Source organism: Strix aluco, chromosome 18, assembly GCF_031877795.1.
Source record: "Strix aluco isolate bStrAlu1 chromosome 18, bStrAlu1.hap1, whole genome shotgun sequence".
NCBI lineage: Eukaryota > Metazoa > Chordata > Aves > Strigiformes > Strigidae > Strix > Strix aluco.
Window position 1 is genome coordinate 8881425 of NC_133948.1, and position 27219 is coordinate 8908643.

General features: G+C 40.4%; 1 protein-coding gene across 3 annotated transcripts in view; it reads right to left on the bottom strand.

The window, feature by feature from the left end:
• Window positions 1–6750: 6750 nt before the first annotated feature.
• ZDHHC8 (zDHHC palmitoyltransferase 8) overlaps window positions 6751–27219 on the bottom strand; it is a 121746-nt gene continuing 101277 nt past the window's right edge. For 2 of the 3 annotated variants that reach the window (XM_074844314.1, XM_074844313.1), the window contains exons 6-11: window positions 24253–24344; window positions 22421–22553; window positions 21410–21527; window positions 20573–20682; window positions 16659–17695; window positions 6751–13158 (exon numbers count right to left, since the gene is read on the bottom strand). In XM_074844314.1, the coding sequence (XP_074700415.1) occupies window positions 12987–13158; window positions 16659–17695; window positions 20573–20682; window positions 21410–21527; window positions 22421–22553; window positions 24253–24344 (1662 nt within the window). In that variant the 3' untranslated portion in view covers window positions 6751–12986. The remainder of the gene's footprint in view (window positions 13159–16658; window positions 17696–20572; window positions 20683–21409; window positions 21528–22420; window positions 22554–24252; window positions 24345–27219) is intronic. The other variant, XR_012625658.1, reaches the window with a different exon arrangement.

Sequence of the window (27219 nt, forward strand, 5' to 3'; positions counted from 1 at the left end):
ATGAGACACAGAAATAGCCTTGCCTCTGCCGACAGATGATGAGCAGAGCATCAGACTAGCAGTACTGTCTCCTGACAGCGTGGTCAAGAGCCATTGCTTCCAAGTAAGAGGAGTTCCTATGTCTGTTCAGGGTTTATTTCTGCCTGAACACAAAATGCAAAGTTCAGGACTGAGGAAACAGAGTCTAATCTCAGTTACAACAATCAGCACCTGGATCCTGTGGAGGTATTCCAAACTTCCATTAGTATAACTGAGACCTGTCCTACAGCGTAACACACACACACACACTCCCACAGTCTGAATCTCCTAGCTGGGAGCAGCACATAATGATGTTATTTCACCTGAGAATATTTTTTTTTCCATCAGCAAGTAGAAAATCATGGAGAGCACCTTCTCATATTACAATACTCATTACCACACATGTAGTCTTTCTGTCTCATTCCCAACACTAATAAGCATAGTACCTAATTATCCCCATTTATAAATAACATTCTCGATCCTATCTCTGTCCAACAATGTTCTGGCAGGCATCCTCCAGCAGAAGATTTGAAATTATGTCCCTGCCAAAAACTATTGCTGCTGATGAATCACAGCACACACAATTGAAAGGCTGTGGTTGATTATATAAATATCTGCGCACATACATATATATGTAAATGTATGTATATGTGAGTGTGTGTGTGCAACTTGGAGACTGCTATACATATAGATCAGGCAGAATGGCATGGTGGCTTTTTCTCTCTTACAAATGATGTTACTGAGCTCATTCAATCAAATTTCTGCTAATGTATTTGTGCATATCATAGGGAAGTTTTAAGGACCCTCAGGTGAGAATCAGCCCTCTGCATTGAGCTAGTCTGACCACCACATTAGTTTAAGTTATCGGAGTCACCAGTTGTAAGATTCAAGTGATGAATTTATTATTGAGCATAGAATTAGGCACTCATGGAACATCCAATGCACTAGGCTCCAAAAATCAACCGATGTCAACCCTGACTAGAGAGCATTGCTTTCACATCCCCATGCAGGGGATTGCTAACAACAGTAGCAGAGTTAATGCTGTGCTGAAGGATACCTTTGTTGCTTTTCTCTTGGTCCCGTGATACAGTTTTCACAACACCCTGTGACAATTTAATCTGCTTTCTTGAAAAAGTTCTGCCTTGTGTTTTCATTCTGCTTTTTGGTAATTTCATTTACTGCTCACTGTTTCTTGTACTGTGGAAAACAGAGATACTCATTCCTTGTTTGCTTCCCCCATGGCATTAATTATGTAATTTGTCAGCTTTAAAGCCAACTGGGTTCAAGAGAGAGTTCTTGATGGGAGATGCTCCACAGAGAAACTCTGTTTTTCTGTCCTAAGTGATTTGCCACTAGCACTTATTGTTATAACCTGGTGTGATTTACCACTGACTTTGCTTCAGAAAGGAGGAACGCATGAAAATTACTTAGCTGAAATGAACTACAAGTTCATTAGCTAAAATAATTGTTGCTATCAGTAGGAATTTGTGCAGAATTCTTTTTAAAATATTAGCAAAATCTACTTTCAGCAGCCACTGCTGTGGCAATAGCCGAAATACGCAGTATACATTTTATGCAATTTTTTTGAATCTGTTTCAGATCTTCTGTAACATTTTATAACTGCAAAATGAAGACTAATAAGCAATTATTGCTTATTTATATATAGTTGCTCCAGATTGAATTTACGTTTTGTAATTGATTTAATATGTCATATAAAACATAACTTTGAACTGTAAACTGGCCTGGAAAAAAAATTACAAATGTTTTCTTCTTGCCAACTTCAACAATTTGGACAGGGGAATTACTTTTACAGTTCTTCACTCTGGCTTTTTTACAGTGCATTTGACAGACACATGGCATTGAAAGACTGGTTGCTGCTTAAAATTAAAAAATAAATTTTATACTTATGTTCATCCAAGATAAGTGCAGAGCAATGTGGAATTACCAAAACCTAATGGCTATCCTGTGAGGACAGAGATCCACTGGAACTTCCCTGCTAACCTGCTTTCAGTCTCCAGCCTTATTTACATAAGGCTCTGAAGATTTATGTTATTACTCTGCCTTATACCCCTGCCCTCATCAAGGCCCTGCCTACATTATAACCTTCTGTCTTTCTGCAAAATAGTGATGGAAATCCATCTGGAGCAGGAAGAAGAGATTTTCTATGTACTTAACAGCATGCTGCCTGACCAAGCCAATCAATCCTTCATGCTGATAGAAACAGGAGGAAATTTTTCTTGCTAGCAATAAATGAAACTGCCCTTTGCTCTCTTTTGACATTGCCTATTCCCTTTCATGTCAGCTGAAGACACTTCTTTTCTCTTTTTCATTACCTCTGTTTTCTCTTTGACCTGAGCTAGGGACTGTAAGAATGCCCTCTGAAGTCTCACACCTCTGTCACAAGGCATAGTGTCCATATGGTCATCATATAGCCTCTACCAAACAATGCCCTATTGCCAACAGATTTCAGATCTGTCCCCAAGGAACAGCCACGTGACCCAACACTGCAAGTCACTTAGCAATTTAAATCCAAAGGATCTCAACTTCTGTGTCATACTGGAATAACAGCTGCCAAGTGTGATGTGACTTTCCCAAGGTCACACAGTAAGTCAGTGACAGAGCTGCAAACATAAACTGTGTCACCGTTTCCCAGGTCTGTGCCTCACCTGCACTGGGTGGCAGGTAACACATCCTGATCGCGAAAGAGAAAGACCCCAGAAGAGCTCACTGCTTAAAACTGCCCAGTGTTTGAGCGAGGAGGGAGCACAGACACACTACCTAGAATGACACTTCACAGCTCTGCTTCAGGCAGGCAAAGCATTTCTGGGTGCAGGGGTTGTGTAATGACTCCATCCAACAGCAGGATGCTCAGATTCCTTCTGGTGATCAATCTCTGTATATCTATAAAAAAACCCAAAAACAAGGATAGCACAAGTCTCTTGTACCCAAAAAGGACTACTCCATCATTTGTGACACGGTGCTGAGATGCAATTTTGCAGCATCCAGGGCTTTAGATATATATGAAGAGAGTCTGTATAGATATCTCTAGAATTTGTGTAGATATAAATCAGGAAAAAAATTATTTTCAAAAAGAAATTAAACTACTCATAAAGAATTATATAAATTCTGTAAAAATGAGGCAGAAATACAGTAAATTACTACGATATATTTTCTTATGAAGGTTTTACGGGTTTTGAAAAATGTAGCTATTCTGTGCTTCAGCATAAGTGGAAATAAATATATTTATTTTGCCTTTACAGTAAAACTCATGCAACTTCTGTTTACACATGCACACACCTAATCTTTCTATCCCTTAAAGCAGGATATGCTTTCCCACATTCAAAATCCCAGTGATTAATAATTTCTAACTCTTGTCTGCCTCTTTATTAGAAAGGGAGTATTGAGTAAAAGACCATATTAGAAAAAGAATTATTTTGTGCACTAATAGGCAACGTTATTCCTTCTTCGATAATCTTCATGCGCTATGAATACAGTACTGTAGATAAATAGATATGTATTTCTGTACAACATTAAAACAGACACAAAAAAGACAGGAATTAGTAACAGTTTTCTCATAGCAACATAGCAGCTTAGTCCTTGCTCTCAAGAAAAAATGTAAAAGGCTGTATTTCCTCAGCAGCCCACAACATATCAATGGCTGCAAAACTCAGCTCTCACTGTGTTCTGTGCCGCAAAAGCACATTGCAGTGTCCCCCCTTTTGAGGTCATTCCCAACCTATAGCTATTTCTTTTACTGTATTTCTGCTCAGTAATCTTAGTTATTATTATATATATGTACAACTATTCCAATAAACAGGCAGGGAAGAGCAGAACTGCTTAAGGCAATGAAGCATATGGTCTCTTGGAATGAGGAATTGTGCTGTGGGGGTATTAAGCAGAGGGTTTGGATTGTAAGAAAATATGCAGGAGGTCAAGGGAAGGATCTAGGCAGAAATGTCTTTCACATTATTTACTAAGCTTTCCAAAGTCAGTGTGAAAGACCAAGACTACTGTCAGCAACACCCATCACACAAACACCAAAAAGTTTCCTCCCCAGGAACATGACCTGGAGTGATGCTTTCATCTGAGGTTAAATATGCCCCAAATCTGCCCTGCTGCTCCTGGATACCTATGGAATGCATCTGCTTGGCTCGAGCTACACAGCTGATCGCAGAATGATAGAGTTTGAGCCTCTCACAAACACATCACATTTGTGAGGTCAGGAAGTCGCAACCCCATCTGGCATGGAGCAGAGAGGCATGGAAAGATGTACGAGTCAGCAGTAATTTGTAGTGGAGCCAGGAACTGGTGCCAGAATGCCTGAAGCCCATTCCTGCGCCTTAAGTGCAGACCAGGTTTCCAGCTGAACATCTAACTGGTACATCTCTTACTGCGAATTGCAGCTTAACACTGGGAAACTGCCAACAAGATAGCAGTGCAAAGCACGTGCCTTTTGATATGGAAGATCGTGGCCAACAACAGAGAAGTTTGTCTGCATTATGTCATAGTATGTCTGAAAAATTAGTCATAACCAAGTGCCACCTATTTATAACTACTTACTTCTCTGGTTTAAAGTCTGATATTTTAGACATCTGTCAATGAGACAATAAGGGCTGATCCCAAGGGCAGAGGGATTCATAATATTCAGGCTGCAAAAAGAGGATCATGCTGTTACTAAATTTACTCAAGACACTGCAGTTTCTACAAGGTGAGTTTTTCCTAAGAAAAAGTAGCATTGGTTTGTATTTATAAAAAAAACCCAAACAACAAAACCCCTTTCACCATCTGTTCAAATGACTGTACAAGAGAAAAAGCTGACAGTAAAGCTGTATTCCGCTAAACCACCTGTGCCCAGGACTAGAATCACATTATAATGCCATTTTATGAGCTTCCAACGTTATCTTTGATCCAAAGATCCCCATGTGCTCTGCACCTACATAACTGAAAGAGGCTTTCAACAACATATGGTCCATGGCAGGGAGGTGTGCTTTGCAACTGGCACACACTGGAGCCATCCACCACATATCCACCGAAGCAGTGAAAGTAGAAAGAAACCACTGCCCTGGACCCACTTACCTGCACGTTGCATAAAAGGACAAGCCAGAAGGCAGAAGAGCATCACGTCGTTGCTTCACTAGTAAACCCAAATACCCCTGTGCTGCCTGCCACTCAAAAAGACCTACATGAAGACTATTTATCCAAGTTCTCTGTAGCAGGGACAGAAGCTCCACTAAAAATAAGAGTTGACCCAAAAATGGGATGTGTTTATGGAATTCCACTTTCCCCTTTGTTCCCTGTTGTGGGAAAAAAGATGACAAGTATTTGATTTGCTCCAAGTTAGAGGCTTGAAGAAGTCCTAATGTCAATGAATGACAGCAGTGAGCTATTTCCTGTGGCTGCCACTCTCAGTGGAGTATAATGAGGCCCCATTCATTTGTACGGAAGGCTACTTTTTCCCTTAAAGGCATTGCCCTTTCTCCAGCTAATCAGACATATCCTCCCCATCATTTCTTTCAGTTACTTTCAGTGGGATGGTTTCACACACACTGACAACGCTCAAATGCATCCTTGAAGATCCTGTTCTTACCCCATATTGAAGAAATAGCCTCCACACATGGAGGCTAGCAGTTTAAAGGTGTGAAATAAACTTTAGGAGGTAGTATATGGCCCTCATGATTTTTACGTGGCAGACAGATACTTCACAAAGTCTGTTGAAAGGAAGGTTTTTGAATTACTTGTATTTGTAAAATTGTTTTATTTCAGAAAGGGGACATTTTTTAAAAAACAAGACTTACCTATGATACCCCTATTATTCTAAAATGCAACTAAACTCCCAGAAAAGCTCATGAACTGGCAGAATCTGCTGCGTAAGTTACGTAGTGCATTTCTGTCATATAGTCTGATCAAACTGGCCTATGCCCACAAATGCAGAAATTACTTTGATTAACGAGGAGTGGATAGACAGAAATAGAAACATTGGTAAACCTCAGCATTGCCCACAGTGCTCACACAGCCTCATATGGTGTCCATCTCAGACCAGATATATTGTAGATCTAATACCATATGGATAGGTTATGTCAGTGCTTTATATTCCTTGCAAATAAATGGCAAAATTACTGCATGAAAAATCCACACAAGGAATCCATATGTTAAAGGTGAATAGGATGGCAACACAGCATGAAATAATTTGTAAGGGAAAGGAAACATGAATAATCTTCCTTACAGTCAGGAGATGGGAATCTCTTCCACAGAAGCCACTTCTCTCTCTCTAGATAAGATCCACTGTCTGAAGCTTTGCACAAGTCCCTCCTCCGTATCTAGCTAGAGTCATGAGTATTGCATCCCTGTTGGCAGACAAAAAAAAAACACTTGGGGGGAAGGAATCAGTTTGCCTGTTTGAAAGAATTGGTGAAATACTGTCAGTGACAGTGGGGCTGAAGGATTCTTGTTGTCATGGCCAAGACCCAGTTTTTTCAAGGCTACTTGTTCGAGATTTCTGATGGTTCATCTAAGGTCTAAGCTTCCCCTGAAAGACAGCCCGTCCCCTCCTCCTGCACCTCTCCTTTGAAGAAGTCTGAGGATTGGGGTGCTCTCAGGCATCCCTCACGCTCTTACATATTCTCCACTTTCTCCAAGCTTCCATCACTGCTTTCCCTTCTCTCTGAACATCCCTTAAAATGGTGGGTCTACCTACCAGTCTTCCATGGCCTGGAACACAACCACTGGCAGAAACAGTGTTTCCAGTCTATTTTATTTGCTCACATTTTAGTAAGTATTTTTGGTTTTGTATTTTGCTGCTGATACAACCATTTTTTTTTTTTCTACCAACACAGATCAGTTCCATTTAAAATACATCAGATAGGGACACCTGTAACTAGTTTTACTTGAATATATGTACACAGTTATGTATACATTATATACATATAGGCATTATATATACATATATATATACACATATATATAAGGCACTGTAAAATGTACCATTACTTCTCTAGAATTGTTTTAAATCTGTAGAAGTAGATCATGTTTCTTCATATAATCTGAAATGTCTAACCAAGACATTTTTAAAATGTTTCAGGGTTACAGAGATATCAACTGTGAAATAACCCTTACTTTAAAATTCAAGTTATCGTGACAAGGTGAACAAAACCTATTTTGACAGTAATTCTAATCTATTTATTATATAACTGCTCCTCTCTTACAGATTCACCTGTACAAATAGTTTCCTTTGTCTCTCTTATTATGTTCCAAAATGTGAACTGAAACTTGTCCTGCAGAATAAAAAATAACAATAATGGAGAAATTAATACAGTAAACTTGGATAATTTATCCATTACTTACAGAGAATAAAGCCAAGATCGCGGTAAGCTGAGATGTCTTTAAATAAAATGTACTAAAACAGATCATGAGCTTATATAATTCTCTTTGATGTAGTCAACATCAATGGAGCCTCGTGATTACATTTTTGGCCATTTTATATAGAAGGTAATCTCTGCCATGTGAAGGCACAACAGCACACAAATATGACTGGCATTTATAATGAACATGCTTGAATGGATCCTTGCTTAATGTAATTAGCCTATATATGCAAATTACAGCATCAGAAATCCTGCAGCAGCTGCTGTTAAGAGGGCTTGGCAACTGTGTGTGTTATAAGCCAGCCTTACAGATCAAACGGACATATACTCAAAGACTAGAAACAGACAGATGAAGATAGATTAGAAATTTTACACGTCTGGGATGTATAAACCCTGATACCCTGGATAGAATATTTCAACAAATACCAATATAACATTTTTTCTACAGTTACTCTGTATCAATGATTCACAATTGTGCCAGACCACAGGATCCCAATTAACCTCACAATTTTAATAAAAAACAGTATAGAAAACTTCATTTAGCATTGTTTCATGGCCCACTTACTGTGGCCTCACAAACATGATCCATGTTGGTCACAACTAGGAGACACTCTTTTAAAGACTCAGCATATTTTCTACTCTACCATAAGCACCTTGAAAATATGACTTAACCTGCAATCACTTCTTTTAATACTTTGTCTCCTACAGATTTTGCACTGTAACTGGCCTTTCCAGTTCTACTGTTTCAGTTCACGTTTTGCACAAGTGGAAGTGAAAAAAGGCAGCATAGCATGAACCATCTCAGCAAACAAATGCATCTGAGGCATAACTCATAGGGGAAAACCCGACACTTGAAAATACTGAAGTGACTCAAAGGTTTAAAAAATATATATGTATTACGAGAGCCACAAAAAAGGTTACAGACAGAGCTCCACAAAGCCTGCACAGATACATTCCAACAATTCAAGGTGGCAGAACAGGTGAAATACAGACCATAAAAACAGTTCGACATGAACTTTCCAGACTGTCAGAGACAGCAACCTTGACCCCATCTTTCCCACACACAAAAAAATATTGAATATATATATATATATCTATATCTCTCTATATCTCTAGTTTGGACCACAGATACAGTCCAAAGAAAACCACATTGCAATTTCCACATTAGGCTTATAGGAGAATAGGCATCATCTGAGGAACGTCCATTATAACGCCCATGAGGTGATTATCTTAGGCCAAGTTGACATAACGTTATGCTTGGTTAGCAATTTAGAACAGCAACACAACACAGTTCATTTGCTGCACAGGGCTACTAACACATAGCTCTGTGCAACCCTTAGAGTTGACTTTAACCAAACTAAGTAGTTACATTTGTTTTGTTTAATTTAAAAAGAAAATGCAAATGTAAGATATTAGGGCAGTTCCTGCTATCACCCTTCTTAAAAATTCAAGACTTGAAGACTTCTTTAATGTACTTGCTTACAGACACGTTTTGAGACTGTATTAATGATCTTCAGGAGAATATGCCACCCTGAGGCTTCTTCCCTTGTTCACTTCAGGTTATGTCTGCATCCAGTTTTGAGATAGGGGGCCAAATGCTGGTTGTATATCAGTGCAGTATTTGGCCCAGAGTTTCAAAGTCTTTGCTATTCAGACTTTCCTATGAGGTCAACAAATAAAGTAGTAAAAAAAGAAAATATTAAGGCTTCAAGTAAAAATATTTCCTCTCTCTCCCACCCATGTAGTAAGGTACATTTGATTTCATAATACTCAATATATTACACAATTAAAGATACAGAGATCCAACTTTTCAAGGCAGATTGTACTACAATGAAAACCTGGAGGCTAAATGGGAGTGTATGAACAGGGAACAAATGGCTAATAAAATGCAATATGCAATGAAAACTGATGCACGAACTAAACAAAAACTATTGCTGTTTTTTAAATAAGTATCCACAGCTAAAAATAAAAACATGTTGAAAAGATTTAAGACTTCTGAAACATGAAATAAACATGACAAAAGTAAAGAAGCTACTTTACAAGATGTATTAACTTGTGCTGGATTTTCATGGCTGATCCCCACCCACTGTAAATTAGCATCACTTAGATGAGCTTTGATGGAGCCACACCAATTTACACCAGCTGAAGATTTGGCCTGAAGTGTCTGTAAAAACTGAGACTATTTGGGCAGAAGAACCTTACTGCTAATCTGTAAACTGCTTGAAGAACTATACTTTTAACATCAGCTGGATTCTGCTCCAAAATTAGACTTAATAAATATGTCCCCAGTCCCGCAACAGGAGCTATGGAAACAGACACTTACATTTATGAGAAAATAGCTGCAGGTTCAGTGCCTGGGATGGAAATGAGGCTGGATTTGCTGCATGCAATCTTCTGTTAACTGTTCTGTTTAGATTATTCTTTCAGAAGATTTGAATAATTTACTCCAGGCTATGTGCACTGAATTATATGCAAACCTCAAAAGGAAAAAAAAAATACTTTGGTACCATTGTAAACCTATTAAAAAGTTGAATGTCTCTCAACTGTGGGCAAAACTACTCACAAAATATATAATCCTTACATCTGAACCTGTAATGACACAGTGCATTCATTCCTTCCTCCCTTACCCCTTGTGAAATATGTCAAAATAACCCTGGATATTAGTGCTTTATACACACAATACTGTGTTTAGTCTTACTGAGAAATTCTCTCAAGAACTAATGTAGTTAACTTCAAAGGCTCTTTGGCCCTTCAAGTTCCTCAGTAGCTTTTTTGTTTATAAATGCAGGAGAAAGAACGATCAAAATGGAGCATCACTGGGATGCAAATCTCAAATATTACACTGGTGCAAATTTTCAGCCTTGCTTGCATGAATTTCATGTACGTATTCAAAGATACATGGTAAAATGTGCCCTTGTTTAGCTTCCTAGCCCAAATCCATTGTGTCACACATGCCCTCTTTTTCAGGGCTTACATATGGCATACATGATACTTTAAAAACAAGTAAGTCTTGTGATACTCTATGCACCAGAGTGAATTCCAGTCCTTAAGGAAGTACTGCATCTTCCTGAGGAGTTAACATCACGGTAGAGTTGCAGATTAATAACAGTTAAAGATGGAAGAAATCTATAAGGCCATCTGGTCTAGCCCCTTGCCCCTGCAGGCTCACCTCTCACAGAAATGTTTTTAATGACTTGTCCAAATATAGTTTGACTGTCCTAAATAGTTAGTCTCCAATAATCTGCCTTGGAAGACTATTCCACTGCCCCTTCCCCTCCATCTTTTCTGCCCCCTTCTAAATGTAGACCATTGGTTACCAGTAACAACCCTTTGATTTACCTTTGGTTTTACATCTTTTAACTAAAGTATTTGTAAAATTATGATATTCCATTTCTACTTCATTGCTTAGTCAGTGACATTTTTTAGCCCTTAAATCTTCTCATCAGCCAGCCCATCCAGTCTTTTAATATATATTGCTCCACCTCTACCTGGTCCAGTTTGCCAGCATCTTTCTGGTACTGTGGTGCCTCCAACTAAAGACAATATTCTACATACCAGTGAGCAAATCTGCATAGAAAGACTATTGCTTCTCTGCTCTGTAATGTCCCTACAGTAGGCATTTAAAATACCACCAAGGCAATAAAATGCACACTGATTTCTAGCTCACTCTCTCATAACTTTGGCCTGTATCACAGATGCATTGCTTTCCAGGTATCTACCTTCAAGCAACATAGAGCATTACATAGAGAGATGATTAACTTTCTTCTGTTCTCTTCAACCTTCCTCTCCAAAAAAGTATTTGATATACAAGGGACATAATAAGCAAGTATTGCAGCAGATGTCAAGATTTATCAAATCAAAAGATAAATTTTAACCAGGCAAAATGGAGGTCAATATTTGCCTTCTGGAATAATTAATCTCAACATACATGAAAACAAATAAGATGTTATCAGCACATTCTGAATTGCTACCAAATACCTAGAGAGCTGTCCATTATAGTCAAGGACTGAAAAGGATTCAATCCCTTGAAACAAATATCTTGAAAAATGATTAATTTAGCTCTCTGGTCATAACTATTCAGGAGAACCAGGTGGGAAGTCAAGGTTTCATATGCTGACTGGCTCAGTGATAAATAATCATTTTTAGTGACTTTGGCAACAGTCGCTCAGGATATTCTTAATTGCACACATGATCTGGCTAGTCAGCACTGGTCCAGATCTCAGTACTTTTGACTTCTGAGGTGGTAACTGAATGGGAAGGAAAAGGAAGTAAGGAATGGAGAAAATAAAAAAATTTTCCATTTGTCCCAAAATTAGCTTTGCCAGAGTCCTCATATTTGTGACAAAAGTAATGTACCCCTTTCTTGTTTTTTATAATAAAGTTGTCTTTAAATCCAACAAAGTAAATGCAGTTTTCTGGAGACAGGAAAAGGAAACCTCAGAATGTTAAATAGATTTGATTGACGTTATTTTAAAAAGTTGTTCCCCAGGGGAAAAAAACCCAAATGGAAAATCCTTTGTCTAAGAGTATTGAAGAACAGAGGGAATGTGCTAGTAATTAGGCAGACCGAAAATTTATATCCTTTAGATGTACGCTTGGCTCAGTTACACACACTGTAAATTCAACAGATCATGATAACCTTGCTGCAGGATTACACAGACGGCACCAGGGCAAGGCAGTAAACTGTGTTATTGCCTAAATCCAACAGGTAATAAGGAGGGTGCAGGGAAAGCAGCTGATGGCTGTTTAAAATATGTTCCCATCCAAACACTGCCTTTCTTATCTGTTTGGTTTTGTTTCCAAGTCAGAGAAGCCTTTAAAAACCAGAGGGAGCAAGAGGTCAGAGTGGAAGATCCTTACTGGTGTTGCAGTCCTTTTCCACGAGAGACGAACACACGCGCACACACACACACAATTTCACACACAGGGAGGCGAATGGCAGACAGTGAGAAGCTGTTGCTATCCTTTCTCCTGCTCCCATCCGGGACCCGGGAGCAGGGAGGCTTTTAAAGACGACACGGCGTTCATGGCCCAAGTGCCCTTGCCTTGATCCTTCTCAGGAGGAGGAACCCGACCTGCAATGCCTTGGGGACGCAGAGCAGTTCTCGCACAGGCAGACTGCCCAGCACAGGAAGCCTGCTTTCCATATCGGTAGGAAAACAGCAGTCGGGCCTCTGACTCCTTGGACACATCCTTGGCCAGAAGAACTGGGAAGGGGCATGGGAAAAACTGCATGATCCTGGACCGACCGTACTTTTTCACAGCACAACTGGTACACAACAGGTTTGTTGGACAGACACACTCACAATGGCTTTAGCGCTCTCTTGCATTAAAGAAATCCGCTCTGTAGTTGTTGTGTTAGGTCATAGCCAGTTCCTGCCTGTCGGTTCAGGAAGAGTCTGATGGGCTGTACAATTTTATTCCCTCAAGAATAAGGCTGCAGCTGGTTTTTGGCCGAAAGAGAAAGATGAAAACAGAACAAACCCAAAACAAGAAAAGGAGAGTGGCCAGCTGCTGCTGCTCCTTCTTTGTTGTTATTTGAGTCTTCACAGTGCTCCTAGCTTCATGGCTGGCTGAGTGGATGGCTCTTTATTTTTAATTAATTTTATTTTACACCGAAATTTCATAGGTTGTTCCACCAACTCCAGACACCTTCTTAACGTTTGAGTGTCTAGCAGGGCTGACAGGTGTCCCCTGGGAACTTGATGTTGAACCCAACCTGGATATTCCTTTTGGCTGTCCATTTATTTTACTGTGAGGTGTCTTCAACTGCATGTCATCCCTGCATCAAAAGAAATACCAAAAGACCCAAAGTTAGTGACCAAAGTGTGATAGCAGAACGGCTTCATTCAGGATAAACAATCATCCCTGTTATCCTGAGTCCCAGTGTGGCAAAATATTCAAGCATGGGAGCAACCTGGTTGAAGCCAATATACTTGATGAAAAGCCACTGAAAAGAGAGAATTCATTTGGCCATTAGGCTAGTGGATCAGACCCCAGTAATATTTGTTCATTTAATTACTTGCTTAAATGCTTTGCTGAACCAAACTAATTGCATGAGCATTTGTAGGACGCAGGAGGGTTTAACTGTCACTGCCAAACTGTGTCTTACAACCAGAAATAAAATACTCAGAAAAAACACTTTCCAGTTAAATATCCAGTTGCTCATCTCTGAAAGACATAAGAGAGGTGAAGCATAAGACTTCTTTATGACAGAAGACACAAACTGAATCAAGTCAGGAAGCACTCTAGGATGCCTGTAGTTAAATACGATATTCTGGATGGACTCTTTAAAATAATTTCCCTTCTTATGACCTACCTCCAGGGAGCATGGACAACAGGCTTTCCTCAAAAGATCTTTTAAATCTAGGCCACTACACACTAAAGCTTAATGTGTCTCGTCCCCAAGACTCACAAATTAATTAGATAAAAGCCTACCAAAGAACTTGTGTACGTTCTGGAAGTTCCAGCACAACCGGGGTGTGCTGTATTCTCACATCATACTCCTGCACAGTGGCTGTCTCCTTGGGTTTGGCTCAGTCCGAAGCCAGCAGCAGTGACATGGGGCTGAAATACCTTCCACTAGGGAACACTTTCTGTCTGCCTGCAAACAGAGGCAGCCTGAGCTATTTCAGACCACCCTGACTTTCTGGAGGCCAGAGGGTTTGATGGATTAACTGTATTCAAAAGGCAATTTCTTTCCTTACATGTAGCAGGTCAAGGGAGGTGATTCTCCCCCTCTACTCCACTCTCGTGAGACCCCCCCTGCAGTGCTGTGTCCAGCTTTGGGGCCCCCAACATCAGAAGGACACAGATCTGCTCGAGTGGGTCCAGAGGAGGCCACAAAGATGATCAGGGGGCTGGAGCAGCTCCCTTATGAGGACAGGCTGAGAGAGTTGGCGTTGTTCAGCCTGGAGAACAGAAAGCTCGGGGGAGATTTTTGGGCAGCCTCCCAGTACTTAAAGGGGCGACAGGAAAGCTGGGGAGGGACTCTTTATCAGGGAGTGTAGGGATAGGACAAGGGGTATGGTTTTAAACTGGAAGATGGGAGGTTTAGATTAGATATAAGGAAGAAATTCTTTCCTGTGAGGGTGGTGAGGCACTGGCACAGGTTGCCCAGAGAAGCTGTGGCTGCCCCCTCCCTGGCAGTGTTCAAGGCCAGGTTGGACGGGGCTTTGAGCAACCTGGGCTAGTGGAAGGTGTTCCTGCCCATGGCAGGGGGTTGGAACTAGGTGATCTTTAAGGTCCCTTCCAGCCCAAACTGTCCTGTGATTCTGTGTTCTATGTGTCTGCAAAATAAAACAAACTACCCCAGACACAGTTCTTGATAGGCTCAGAATAGCTCCAAAACTAAAAGCACTTTTTCTGTGGCAACCTGGTCTGACAGCTGTACCCTGGAGCTGGAGCAGCATGTCCATCACCTCACACCAGCCCGGCTTCTGCTACGTGTTTAAGCTGTGTTTGAACTCCATAATGGAGTTGTGGGTATCTGAACCAGCAAAACACATATACATAAATATAAAAAAAATATTGTGTGGTTTTGTAAAATGCTGCTGTGTCCCCAAACAGCAGAAATATGCAGGGACCAAATTCTACAGTTGCCTCACTGAAGTACTATAAATGCCCTAATTCAGTGCTGAAATTCTCCTGAAGAACACAGTCGGCTTCCTGAAACAAGCAGAAATGAGCAGGGGAGTGTTAGGGGAAAGGAGAGAAGGGAAAATAATTTGTGCTGTTACTGACAGAAAACGTGCTAGGTTTACAGAGCACAGAGTGCCTGTGGGAGGTTTATTTCACTAGGTAAAAATCTTCAAGTTCATTAAGCTATTTATTTATTAATCTAGGTACTTGACTTGATTTTAGGAACTTCAGTAAAAAAGATCCTCTGCAATGGTATCATATGTCTGCAACTTTCTTTAACATCTGATAGGATCTGCAGCTATTTTAATAGTTAGACCACTTTTGTCAGACACTGTATTTTTCATTACTTCAAAGAGCTGAAGTGAATTCACAGGCTCTACGTTTTAAGCAAGGACAGTGTAAAAGCAGTGGGACCAACAGGCTGGCTGCATAATCAAGAACCGGAGACTAAGAAAAGGCAAACAGCTTTTCATATATTAGCATCCTTCCTAACAGCAGCAGCTGACACATCCAGGTCTCAGACAGAGGGCAGAAAGGCAAAAGAAAGCCCACAGGTCTTCTTTCACTGAAACACACTCATTTCTTTAATACATATGAAGAGGAAAAAATGGCTGTCCATCTCCCAAAAGTTAGATCTTTGACCAGTAGACAAATCATCTTTACAACCACAAATCACTTGAAAACACTGAGGAAAAACTTGCTGGCACTAAACTTCAGGAGACCTACAATAATGGTTCTCCCACATTTCAATAACTTTCCCCAAAATGTTGGTTAATACTGGAGTGAGAAACCTGGGACCTTAACCAGAGGACAGCATAGTGCAGTAAGTGCCAGATGCAAAGAAAACCTAGATATTTCTGATGAGCCCTCCAGGCCCCAACTTGGGCTGAAAAACTGCACCTGTGGTGGGATCATGTAGCTCTTTTCAGACTTTCCAAGCCCTATAGTCTCCAGAAGGAAGAGAAAGAAAGATAAGTGCATGCAGAAGCTGCAGCTGAGGATCTTGCTCAGATAACACTTACTCAGGCTCTCAGCACAGGAAATCCTTTCTCACCCCACACTTTCTCACAGAAAGGAAAGAGGTAGCTAGGCCCTAAGGTAATGCCAAGATGGTCTGTGCTTTTATTACCAGTTCTGTACTATGGGACACTCAACACAGCTAAATACACAGCTCTCTATGCCAAGCACAATTTCCAGGACTGGTCTCAGCCCCTGTTTCCCTTAGTGCAGGGTATGCTTGCATGTGCTGTGATCCCAGTTTTGCCTCCGTTGTCCAAGCAACGGCTGGGTCCAGCCTCCCTTTAGGCTGCAAACTAAAAAAGCTCCACCCTTTTGTGCATAAAGGGAGGGATAATCTGCCTCTTATCTTGCAAATAATTATCCAATACAGTTACAACACTAAATCACTATGACTTTTACAGCTTAATTGACCACCTGCAGTTCAAGTTACAGCAAATGTGCAAATATTTTGTCATGATGAGGTTGCTACAAGGGTGTCGCAGAATTAGAGAGCACCCACAAGCCTCCCACCCTGGCTGGCCTACAGCAAACACATAATCTGGGTCATGCCTCCTGCGAAGTGCTCTGTACTTGCTTGCACACAGAATCAAATTGCTAAGCAGCACGTAAAGCAGTACATACCTTTGTGCTCCCACTGATTGCACCTCTGTAATTTCCACAGTGTTTACAAACGAGACAGCCTTCGGGCCTCCATAAGAGGGTGACCTAGGCATCCCTGTGGGGGATGATGGGACCTGGTGGCCTGGGGATTTGTAGGAGCCATTGCTCACCCTGCCCTGTAGTGCTTGATGGGACTGGACATTATTATTGGCTAAATCAGCTTGCAGAGAGGTTGTGGAAGTCCTTGGTGCTCTTGTCATTGCACTTGAGAGTGAAGACACTGAGGACTGCAGTATAGGGTTCCTTGTGCTAAAACTGGTAGCAGCCATCAGATTGTCTCTAGATCCGTATCTCATTGCCATGCTGCGTGGGTCTTCAGAGAGTGTGCTGACTTGCTGAAGGCTGTAAGAGCTAGGGGTGTCATAGACACCTGAGTCTGCAAACACTGAATCAGGGTGCGAGTGGAGGAGCTTCTCTCTCTCTTCCATCTCTTTTCTCTCCTGGATGGATGCCATAATGGTTTTGGAAAGGTTATCATAGCGGACTGGGGAGGGGTCTCGCTGGTGTGGAGCTGGACTCCCCAGCACTGGGCTGAAGCTCTGCGGTGGTTGGCGTTGCAGCTCACTCCCCCGTAGATGGCACATTTTGGCTGATAAATACGGGGAGTGGTACCCAACAGAGCTGATGGCAGAATGGGCGATGCACTTCCTCCCCGAGGGTGACATGGGGTTTAGCAAACTGTCATATGAAAGACTCCCATTTCTGTTTGACAGGGAATTGGGAGAAAAGATGCTTTTGTAAGGGGTGGAAGCCGCCCCTTCAGACTTTATTGGATGAAGGGGCACTTTGTCTGTCCCTCTCCTGCCAGCAGATTTCAGGCTCAAGGATCGTGAATTGATGGCAAAGGAATCTATCTGGAGTGGGGAAGACTGATAGGTCTTGTGGAGGGAGCTCTTCCGGTAGCTGGGGATGTCCAAGCTGGGTTCGGACTGGTAATCAAGGCTCCTGCCATCCTCTTCTATCAGAGCCCCTTGACTGTGTCCCTCCTGCATGGTGATCTAAACCAGAGGTGAATATGAGAAACAGAAGTCAGTGATATGTAAGTACAGGCTTGCTCTTCACGGTGAGTGCACAGGAAGAAATGAGCTGAAGGTCTTCTCTCAGACTCTCAGGCCAGCTATGACACAGGTTCATTATAAAGAATCTCCTAACTCCTGTTCAGCATATGGATACACATGTTAGAAGCAAGGAGGAGTTATTCATAAGAAGTGTTAAATAATATTGGCAGCAATAGATATGTCAATACATGGACACTGAAAACACAGAATGAGAGACCTTCTAAAACGAGACTCAAGTCTCAGTCAAGGTAAATCAGATTGTAATCTGATAATACTGCCCTTGGAAAAAGCACTTCAGGTTTTCTACAAATAGCTCTGGAGTTGAGAGATGTCTGGTTTTGCGTGCTGAGTCAGAAATACTCCAGGCTTCATTTAAACACACTGGGGACCAGCACACTCTTATTCACTTTACTCAGAGCTATGAATATTCAGCAATTCTGAATTTCTGGTCATAGGTCTTCAAAATTAAGCACCTAAGCTTAATTAAAGCAGAGAGGCTCCTTCCCACCATTTAGACAACAAAATGAAACAATTTTCTCTTTTTTATTGCCTCTGTAGGAGAGAGTGGCCACATCAGAGAAGGAAACATAGGCCATAATTTATTTATGTGCATTGAAAACAGATAGGACTTCACTTTGGTTTACTCTATGAAAGACTGCTTACAGTTCTTTCACTTAAAATACCCTTCTGTGCTAAGCTAATAATTTTTGCTGTTATTTTGCCTATGCACAATAAATTGGCTACACTGGCTCTGCAAACAAAGAATTATTATCAGTCACATATTTCATCAGAAACACAGTCAATGCAGTTTGTTCTGTATCTAATTTCTTTTAAAGGAAAATGATCCAAAAAAGCCTAACTGGCAGAAATCTATTTTATAATGAATTTTTCTTGAAGTTTTTTTCTTTGAACTAGAAGATAGGAAAATATGCAAAACAGCTCACTGTCTTCTAGAGCATGGTGCTAAATATGGCCTTCTCTGGAAAAAGGAGACCAAGTGACAGCCTGTAAAGGAGGAGGAAAGAGCAATGATGTAGCTTATATTTGTGCCACTTATCCTTGTGTCCTGATCCCTCTCTCCTAACAGCTTTCACTGCTCAAAAGCAGAATTACATTGACAGGCTGAAGAACTGATACAGAAGAGACAACATGATATTCCTCACACCAGCTAGTCTCTTTCCCCTGTACCTTATACTTAGATATGGCTTGGCAGACAACTACATGCTATCCTATCAGCTTGCCAAGTGAACTCATTTTTATATTCCCACTTGACTACTAGAAAGTTGTGACTACTATAAAATTGAACAAGTCCACAAAGCTGATTGTATGCATACCAGTCAGCCTATAGTAACAACATCCTTCTTTTTAGGTTAGGACTGAAACAGCAACTCTCAGAGTGAAGATGCTGTACACTGTTATCATTTCATAGCACTGCCCAGTCTCCTGGCCTAACCAGAACCTATCTGGTATCTATACTGCATCTATGGCTATGTACTGAATGAATAAAACAAGATTTTTTTTTATGCCTGTAAATAGAAAATTTTGAATTGGATGTCAAGCCATTTTTCATGTAATAAAGTGAAGGTGATTAAACTTTTTGGGTGCAGCAAACACACTGCTGTTCTTACGTTTCCTTTCATAAGCCAATCTTTTCTTCACCAAGTGGACAAATTGAGAGAATAACATTTACAATTATTGCAGTAAGACTAAAACCTGAACTTGGTGGTAGCTGGAATTCTACCATCCATTGCCATCTTTCTTTTCAAAACGAGAAGGATACTAGAAAAGTTTTCTTCACCATTTAAGGAACATTCTGTCTTAATCCAGTGTTGCTGCAGTCCATTATATATCTCTACTGTGTTTTCCTTTCTTTACTTATATCATCCCCTTCTTGTTATTGCAGGGGTGACATTGGAGGACCTGATGAAATTAATTGTAAGAAAACTGCACTGTGTGTAGTATGTGTGTTTTAAGGGTATGTCCACTGGTATGTGAAGACTTGCAAATATACAAGTTAGACCAGTGATTTTCAAACTGCTGTTCTCAGGTCCTGGGGGGACCAAGGAATATTTGCAACAAGTCCATGAGAAATAAGTGAGAAAAACAAGCCTATTAGCAGCGGGCTTAGTTTTGCACTCTGCTTCCAAAGGAAACACTGTAAACTCTTTCAAAACTCCTAAGCAAAAGAGAAAGCAGTCAAAATTCCAGAGCAAGTCTCTTTTATTGTTTGGACCTCAGTTTTCGTGATAGAAGGAAATGATGCCAGGTGTTAGGAAGGTTTTTTTTTTTCCATATAACCCAAATGCGCTGAGAAGGTGCTAAGGAAGGTCAAACGTGAGGAATCTTCCACTAGTTTTAACTAAGATATCTCTTGGGATGCTTTAAAAGTTCTTTCTGTTTTCTAAGCTGACATCTTAAGGAATCACTGAGCATGTTGTCTGTTGGCTAAAGGGTCTGATCCAGAAAAGCACTAAGCATGCCCAGCTCTCTCTGAAGTGAATGTGAGTTGGCACCTATGTCAGGAGAAGCCAATGGGAGGTGACACTTCTCAGCATCTCAGGATCAGGCCAAGACACTGGTAAAGCAGCAGTGCACACCTGTCAGCAGGACAGACATGTCAACCTCAACTGAGGAAAGCTGCAAAAGCAGACATGTTTTCATAAGCAGAACAGTGAAAATATACACTATCGCACAACGGTGCTAAGTGTTGTTATTTACTTTTACACTCTGACATTCACTACAGCCCTGTGGTGAATTTATCCTCAGGTCCATCCTGGCCGGTGTTAGCTGGGATCAGATTCTCCCAGGCCCGCTCACCTGCTCTGCTGTAGCATGGTAGTGGACTTTGGGATTGTTGCTGAAAGCCGGTCGATACTTGTACATGGCAGGTGTAGGAGGGCTGATAAGTTTGGGTGAAAGGCCACCTTCTGCAAAAGAAAAAAAAAAAGGATTTTCTATTAAAATGTGTGGACAGAAGGCTATCATTCCTAATTCCTTGCTATCCATGGGCCTCTGCAAACAGATCTGTTCTGGAAAGAATACAACTTGCAGTACTTTTGTGCAGAATTCCATCAAAATCAGTGGGGCCCCTGTGGAAATAACAGTATAATATTACTGCCAGATCAGCAATCTAAAGAGAAGAAGAAACAAGGTATAATATATTAAGTGGGGTGACATATTTTGGTGAGTAGTAATTTTGCCATATTTTGAAATACTAGATATTTGGGTTGAATTCACCTACTAGTTTTGTCTGGAAAAAAAAGAGGGTTTTTTTAATACTATGAAAGCTTTAATTTCACATTTTCATAAATGAAATAATTCAGTTTGTAATGCCTAAGCATTTCATGCTAGTATTTCTGATTCCTTAGTTCAAAATGACATTTTTAATTTAAAAATTGATCAAAACTTTAAGGCAGGGTTTAAAACTCTGTGAAACTGATATGATGTATCTATCCTAGGCTTGGATGAACCACCTCCAGATGACTTTTCTTTCCCTTTCCTGCTGTTTATTCCACGAGCTCAGAACTCCTATAAATAGAAAAAAAAACCTTCACCCAGATCCCATTACTGTTTTGAAAGAATACCAGAAACCTTTTAAAGAGGCTGAAATATTTTCTTATTAATAAAAATAAACCGCTGATCATGCAACTATACCTTCACTGGTCCCCAGCTGCCCTTTTAGCTCGGAGTACTTGCTTGGATCTCCTTTGGGTGGGAGAGGTGGTTGCACATCCATATTTTTATCCTCCAGACCTTCCAGGCTAATTTTAGACTGAAAATGACCAAAGAATCAATCATTACCCACAACTTGGTTAAATAACAGCATGTGTCAGAGTGCTGGATGTACCACAGAACAAGAACTACCTATACCTATAATGACAAACATGATTTAGCATACACAGCAGACAAGGACTGTCATGTGTAAAATTAACATTATGATAACAATCCAGCATAATTTTAAATGCACTATCCTAGTCTACTTGGCATGCTAAATAACATTATCATCATGCTGGTTAATATGTGGTAGAAGACAATGGTGTTTTCTAACATTTTTCAGCAGCTTTCCAGGCAGCTCTCAGCAAGTAACTATCCAAAGAGTGTAACAAGTAACTGTCCTCAAAAGTCTTGCAAGGTGGCTTCTTTTGAATCCACTGCTTTTTATATGACTAAACAAATCCTTCTCTCTATTTCATGCCAGGAGAAACTGAAAAAAGAAGAGGAGAGAAGAGAACTCAACTTCTGAGCCAATATTCCTTTCACAGGACCACAAGCCTTCCTGCAGTCTGGAAGCTAAAATCCTTCTTTGAAGTAGAACAGCTGACCTGGTGCTACAAGGGTTCCCGCACAGTGTTAGGTTTGTTAAAATTAATCTGAACACCAAGAGGTGGCATCTCTTGGGACAGAAAGTAACTATTGCAAAGAACAGCCACCTCTTCCAAAAGATGCCCAAAGGAATTCTATTCTAGAGCTGCAAAAAAGGGCTGTTACTGGATCAAGAGATGCTGTAACTGAACCTGGGTTATTTTCAGAGGATGAAGTATACAACAAAGACTCAACCTCTATAATTTTCTCAAAAAAATGCATCGTCTCAAGGAGTTTTTCAATAACAAACTCACTCCCAGGTTTGATAATGCTCAATCCATGCTCTTTAAAAGGCTGCCTTACCTTGCTCCGGTTGAGGTTGGCCTGGATTCCGTTGTCACTGATCTTCACTGTGATCTGTCGCTCAGATAAATCAGGTCTGAGGAAAGGAGGCTTCACACTCACAGCTTGCTTTTTCTTGGGCTCAACTATGTACCTGATTAATTGTTCAACAGTCATAATTAAAATAAACAACAACCTAAGAAAAAGGCATAGAGACAAGAAAATCTTCCTGCTTCCAGAGTATGATTTAAGGATGTGTCAGAATCTATGTAAGCAAACTCCATTTATTTCAATGGATGTAACAATTAAAAAGCAATAAAAAGATCAATGGTTTTTTTAGTGAGCAAAAGGAGAGGATGCATTAAAAAAAACAAGCAATTCTGAAGCACTGATGGACAAGAGCACAATTCACATGAAGAGAGAAAGAGAGGCCTACCACCAATGGAAGCGATTTACTAGATCTTACCTAGTTAACATGAAACAGCTTCCCTGCGGTGGAAGACGGTGACTGGGGGAATAAGACCCAGTACATGGGGAGTTAACATGGAGAAGATGATATGCTGTCAGTTCTAGCTTACCACACGGTGACTTGTTTCTGTAGCATGCTTAGGATGTTCAAATAAATGGAGGTAAAAGAAACAGACAGGTCTATAGGAAGCAACAAACCTAAAGGGAAATGGCTGACTTTAGATATCTAATTTCTTTCCAGTGGACTAGAATTCTGTAAGTGCCATTGGGCAGTGGCTGTACAATGCATAAATATCAATACACATACAAGCTTTCTCTGATTTATCTAGTGAGTAGGACATTCTAGTAGTGATGGCTCAGTGACTTTCAATATACAGGACAATTTGAACAGGTCTTCACAAAACACAAACATTCTGCTTGCTGGAAATCTGAGAATAGCCATGATGACAGTAATCACACTCCCCTCTTAACTGGAGTGTCTCCCAATTGCTAATATCTGGCTCTTTTAAAGTACCTTGACCTGATTTTCACATTTTGGTAAGTTTGAGAAGCAGCTATTCCAGTGTCTTCACTTTAACACACGTAACAGTCTTTTAGGACTTATTTGTTGCAGAGTGAAGAAAAAAAAAAAAAAAAAAAAGCAGGTAACAGTGTCAGGGTCTGGAATTGCTCAACACCCTGAAAAGGCTCAAGTAAGTCTTCTTGTAGTACAATTATTAACATGTTTGCAGGCTGGAGAGCTCAGCACCTAGGATATTTATACCCCATCTGATCTATTGCATTAAAATCCTGATTTCAAAATGTGAAACGATAAATCCATTTCTCCGAAAATAGAAAGCCATAAATAAAATCCCAAGTTCCATGATGTAGACCTCATTGAAAATCTGTTTTATGATAATGAAAGTGCCAGTGAGATTGAAAACCACAGCAGCCTTAAATTAGATTTAAGTCTTAAGGAGAAAGGCTGATTTTTTCCTTCCTTTTCTCCACAGACTTGAATACCTGGACATTGACTGTACAGTGCAAAAAGTCATGTTGGGATGATGATAATTTACAGAACCTTACCTTGTTACTGAAATCCACTGGATAAACAAGTTGGTGAAGACAAGGGTATCAAATCTTGATATAATTTGACATGCTCGTTCCAAATAAACATTTCTGGGATAGGGTTACGAATTACATGAAGAAAGCAACTGCTTGGACAGGTTACAGCCATGCACAGTGAAGCAGCTATCACAGAGCTCTGCCTTCAGGAGTGTTTTGCTTTACTTCCCTGTTATTTCATCAATGGTCTTTCACTTACGAGCCCAACCAAGCACATTTTCTTTCTCTGTTCCAACAACTACATGACATCCCTCATTCCCAATCGAGAGCATTTCTCTTACCTGGGAGCCAAGGGGCTGCAGAGCACATGTTCCACATTTCCGCAACATCCTCGGGTAAAAGGATTCACTCCCCCACGGAATTTACCAGTCACCTGGAAACATATTCAGGACAGTGCTCAAACCTCTGGTTATATAAAAGTCATCATCCAACCCTGAGAAAGCCAAGAACAAGTATGCCTTGCTCTGACCCTACTGTCCTTCCCAAACAGATCATTTTTCCTTGAATGTTGTACTTCCTCTCTCCTGCTCTAACTCACCACCTCCATCAGCTACTTCTAGCTAGGAGGCACACCAACTAAAGATCCCTTCTCAACAGGGCAGTGAGTTCAGTGTGACTGGCCTTCAAAGTGGGCAGGTTCACCTCATCATGCTGCTCCAGCATTAGATTCGTGCCTGCTGTCAGCCAGACATCCTGTTTTGGGCCCTTTCATTTTGCTGTCCCTTCTACCCCTCTGCCTGGGCAAATTCCCTTCAAACAAACAGGAATGTCAATTCAACATTTGTAATGTTGCATGAGAGCAATGTTTCCTCTCTATCAGAGAGGTTCATCTAGAACCACTGCCTTGTGCAAGAGGGTGCCAGGAACTCCCTGGTGATTACGATGTTTGCTTGGAAATGAGCTAGTTTATTAAAAGCCAAGCCTCATTAGACTGGCGGGATCCATTCAAAGCTTCATAAGCATTATAAAGGGTTTGTACTCTACAGGCAGATACTTGAAAGTAACCATATGGGGATAAATACCAATAAAGCCAGAGAGATTAATAGTGGTTGCCATTAAAAGCATTACTGTTGCTGCTTGCAAGTAATGCTTTTTAATCAACTCATAGTTCTGATCTAGCAACAAGTTTACAGAGTACCAGAAATACTTTAATTACTTGCACATAAAATAACAATGATTAAATGATTTTGCAATATATTTTGCTGGCCTCTTTGATACAACATGAAACTCTTTAAAAGGCCAAGAGAGAAATGTTGGAAGTTCTGAGTGTTGGAAGATTAGTCTGATGACTAAAACAAGGGCCTGGGACATTTGGCACATCTGCATTCAATCCTGGGTTTAAGCCGACTTGTGCCAGATGCTGGCAAAGCACTTCATATCTCTGTGCCCATTTTCTCAAACACAATATGAAAACAAAGTTTCTCTAACTCACAGATCACATTACTAATTATATCAATTTGGTTTCTAAAGTAGTTTGAAATCCACTGATAGAAAGCAGTCTCAGAAGGAAGGATATTTATTTACTTTATTCAGAAACTAAAAATACCAGTATATGAGCAGATGTTGGGTTATGGGTTTATTCCATAAAAGACTTTCAGAAGCATTCAGAAAGCTCACAAACATCTAAACTCAGCCACTACAAACTCCTAAATCACAGTCTGCCTACTATGAATGCTGAAAACCTACAAACTGCAAAATGAACAAATATCAAAAATTTACAGTAAAACACAAAAAATGTCTGTACCACTGGCCTATAAAATATCCTGGGAAAAGAGGACAAGTGTAGCTGATCATACTGTAACTGGAAAGCTGACAGCAGGTAACTAACAGTGTGAGAGAAGAGAATCAATACTGGGACTGCAGGAGAAAAGTGAATGTTTTAAAACAGTGGAAAGCCAAGAGCAGATCTCATATCCATCACTCCTGGTCTGATGCCCTAATTACTTAGATATGCTTCCTTTGAAAGGGATCTGAAGGCTGGGAACGTCCATCCTCCACTTACAGATAGGCAGTACATATAACTAAAAAAGAAATATAACTAAAAGAAATATACATATAACTAAAAGAAATTAAGACCAGATTATATTTAATTTTCAGAAAATGACATGGGAAAATGAATTAATCTCAAATGGTTTGGTAGCTCAGGAAACCAAACCAAGCTAGGATGCATTTTTCAATAAAATTAAATCCAAATTTCTCAACCTTTCTAAACATTAGTTTATACAAGAAGTTAAATTTTACTTTTAATTTAAATTTTTCCTTTCTCCTCAGCCTAAAATTTTTATGGACAATTTTCATCACTGCACCAGACAAGCCTAAGGCAGACCATGACTATGAGACCAAAACACCTTGGATTCCATGCTACTATTGTTAGCACTATCAAACCTAATACTTGGCCAAAATCAATTTTAAAATGAAGAGCAGCTGATTCCAAGCAGGACAGAGAAAAGCATTTAAAGATCTACAGCTATGGTAAGCCTGCTTTGTTTAAAGACTATGTTAGGCAACAATTCATGATGACTTCAGATTCTTTGCTTATGTAAACCTCCCACATTACTCTGGATAGAAGTTTTTACTGTCTCTTGTGGGATAGGAGACAATCTCATCCCAGATTACCAAGGCCTGGCCTCAGACAGATGTCTTCAACTCTTACAGTCTGCACAGTAGCCATACATAAGCATGAAGCCATCAGCCTGCAGGACAGCCAGAACAGCACACTACTCAGCATGAGCTAGAGAGTACCCATAGATGCAAGAGCAGTAAAAATTCATTTGAAAAAAAAAAAGTGAAAAAGAAGTGTGATGTGGAAAAAAAAAGTGAAAAAACCCCAGATGTGAGGGGCGCTTTGGAGCTGGAGTTGTGAAAAGGTAAAGCACTGGAATGCACATGATTAATTAGCCTTGGGAAGAAAGCTGAAAATGGTGTGTGCAGCTGACTGGCACCAGCATCAAGCTTCCTAACCGAGCTACCCCTTACACATGGCAGGGGTATGCTAGTGATCCCATGACTAGATCTCTATCACCTGTATCATGCTATTGATATGCACATGCATATAGGTCTGGATCACCCACAGAGAGGCTGTGGATTATATACATTCGAGTAACTGCAGGGGAACTAAAGTTTTACAGGCTTTTTGGCACAAGATGTCATGCTGGCACTTGGTTTAGAGAAGGAAAACAAGTTAGGTCCAATAGCCTCTGTATGTGTGTGTGCACATGTGCATGAGAACAAGAGAGAGACAAAGAAAG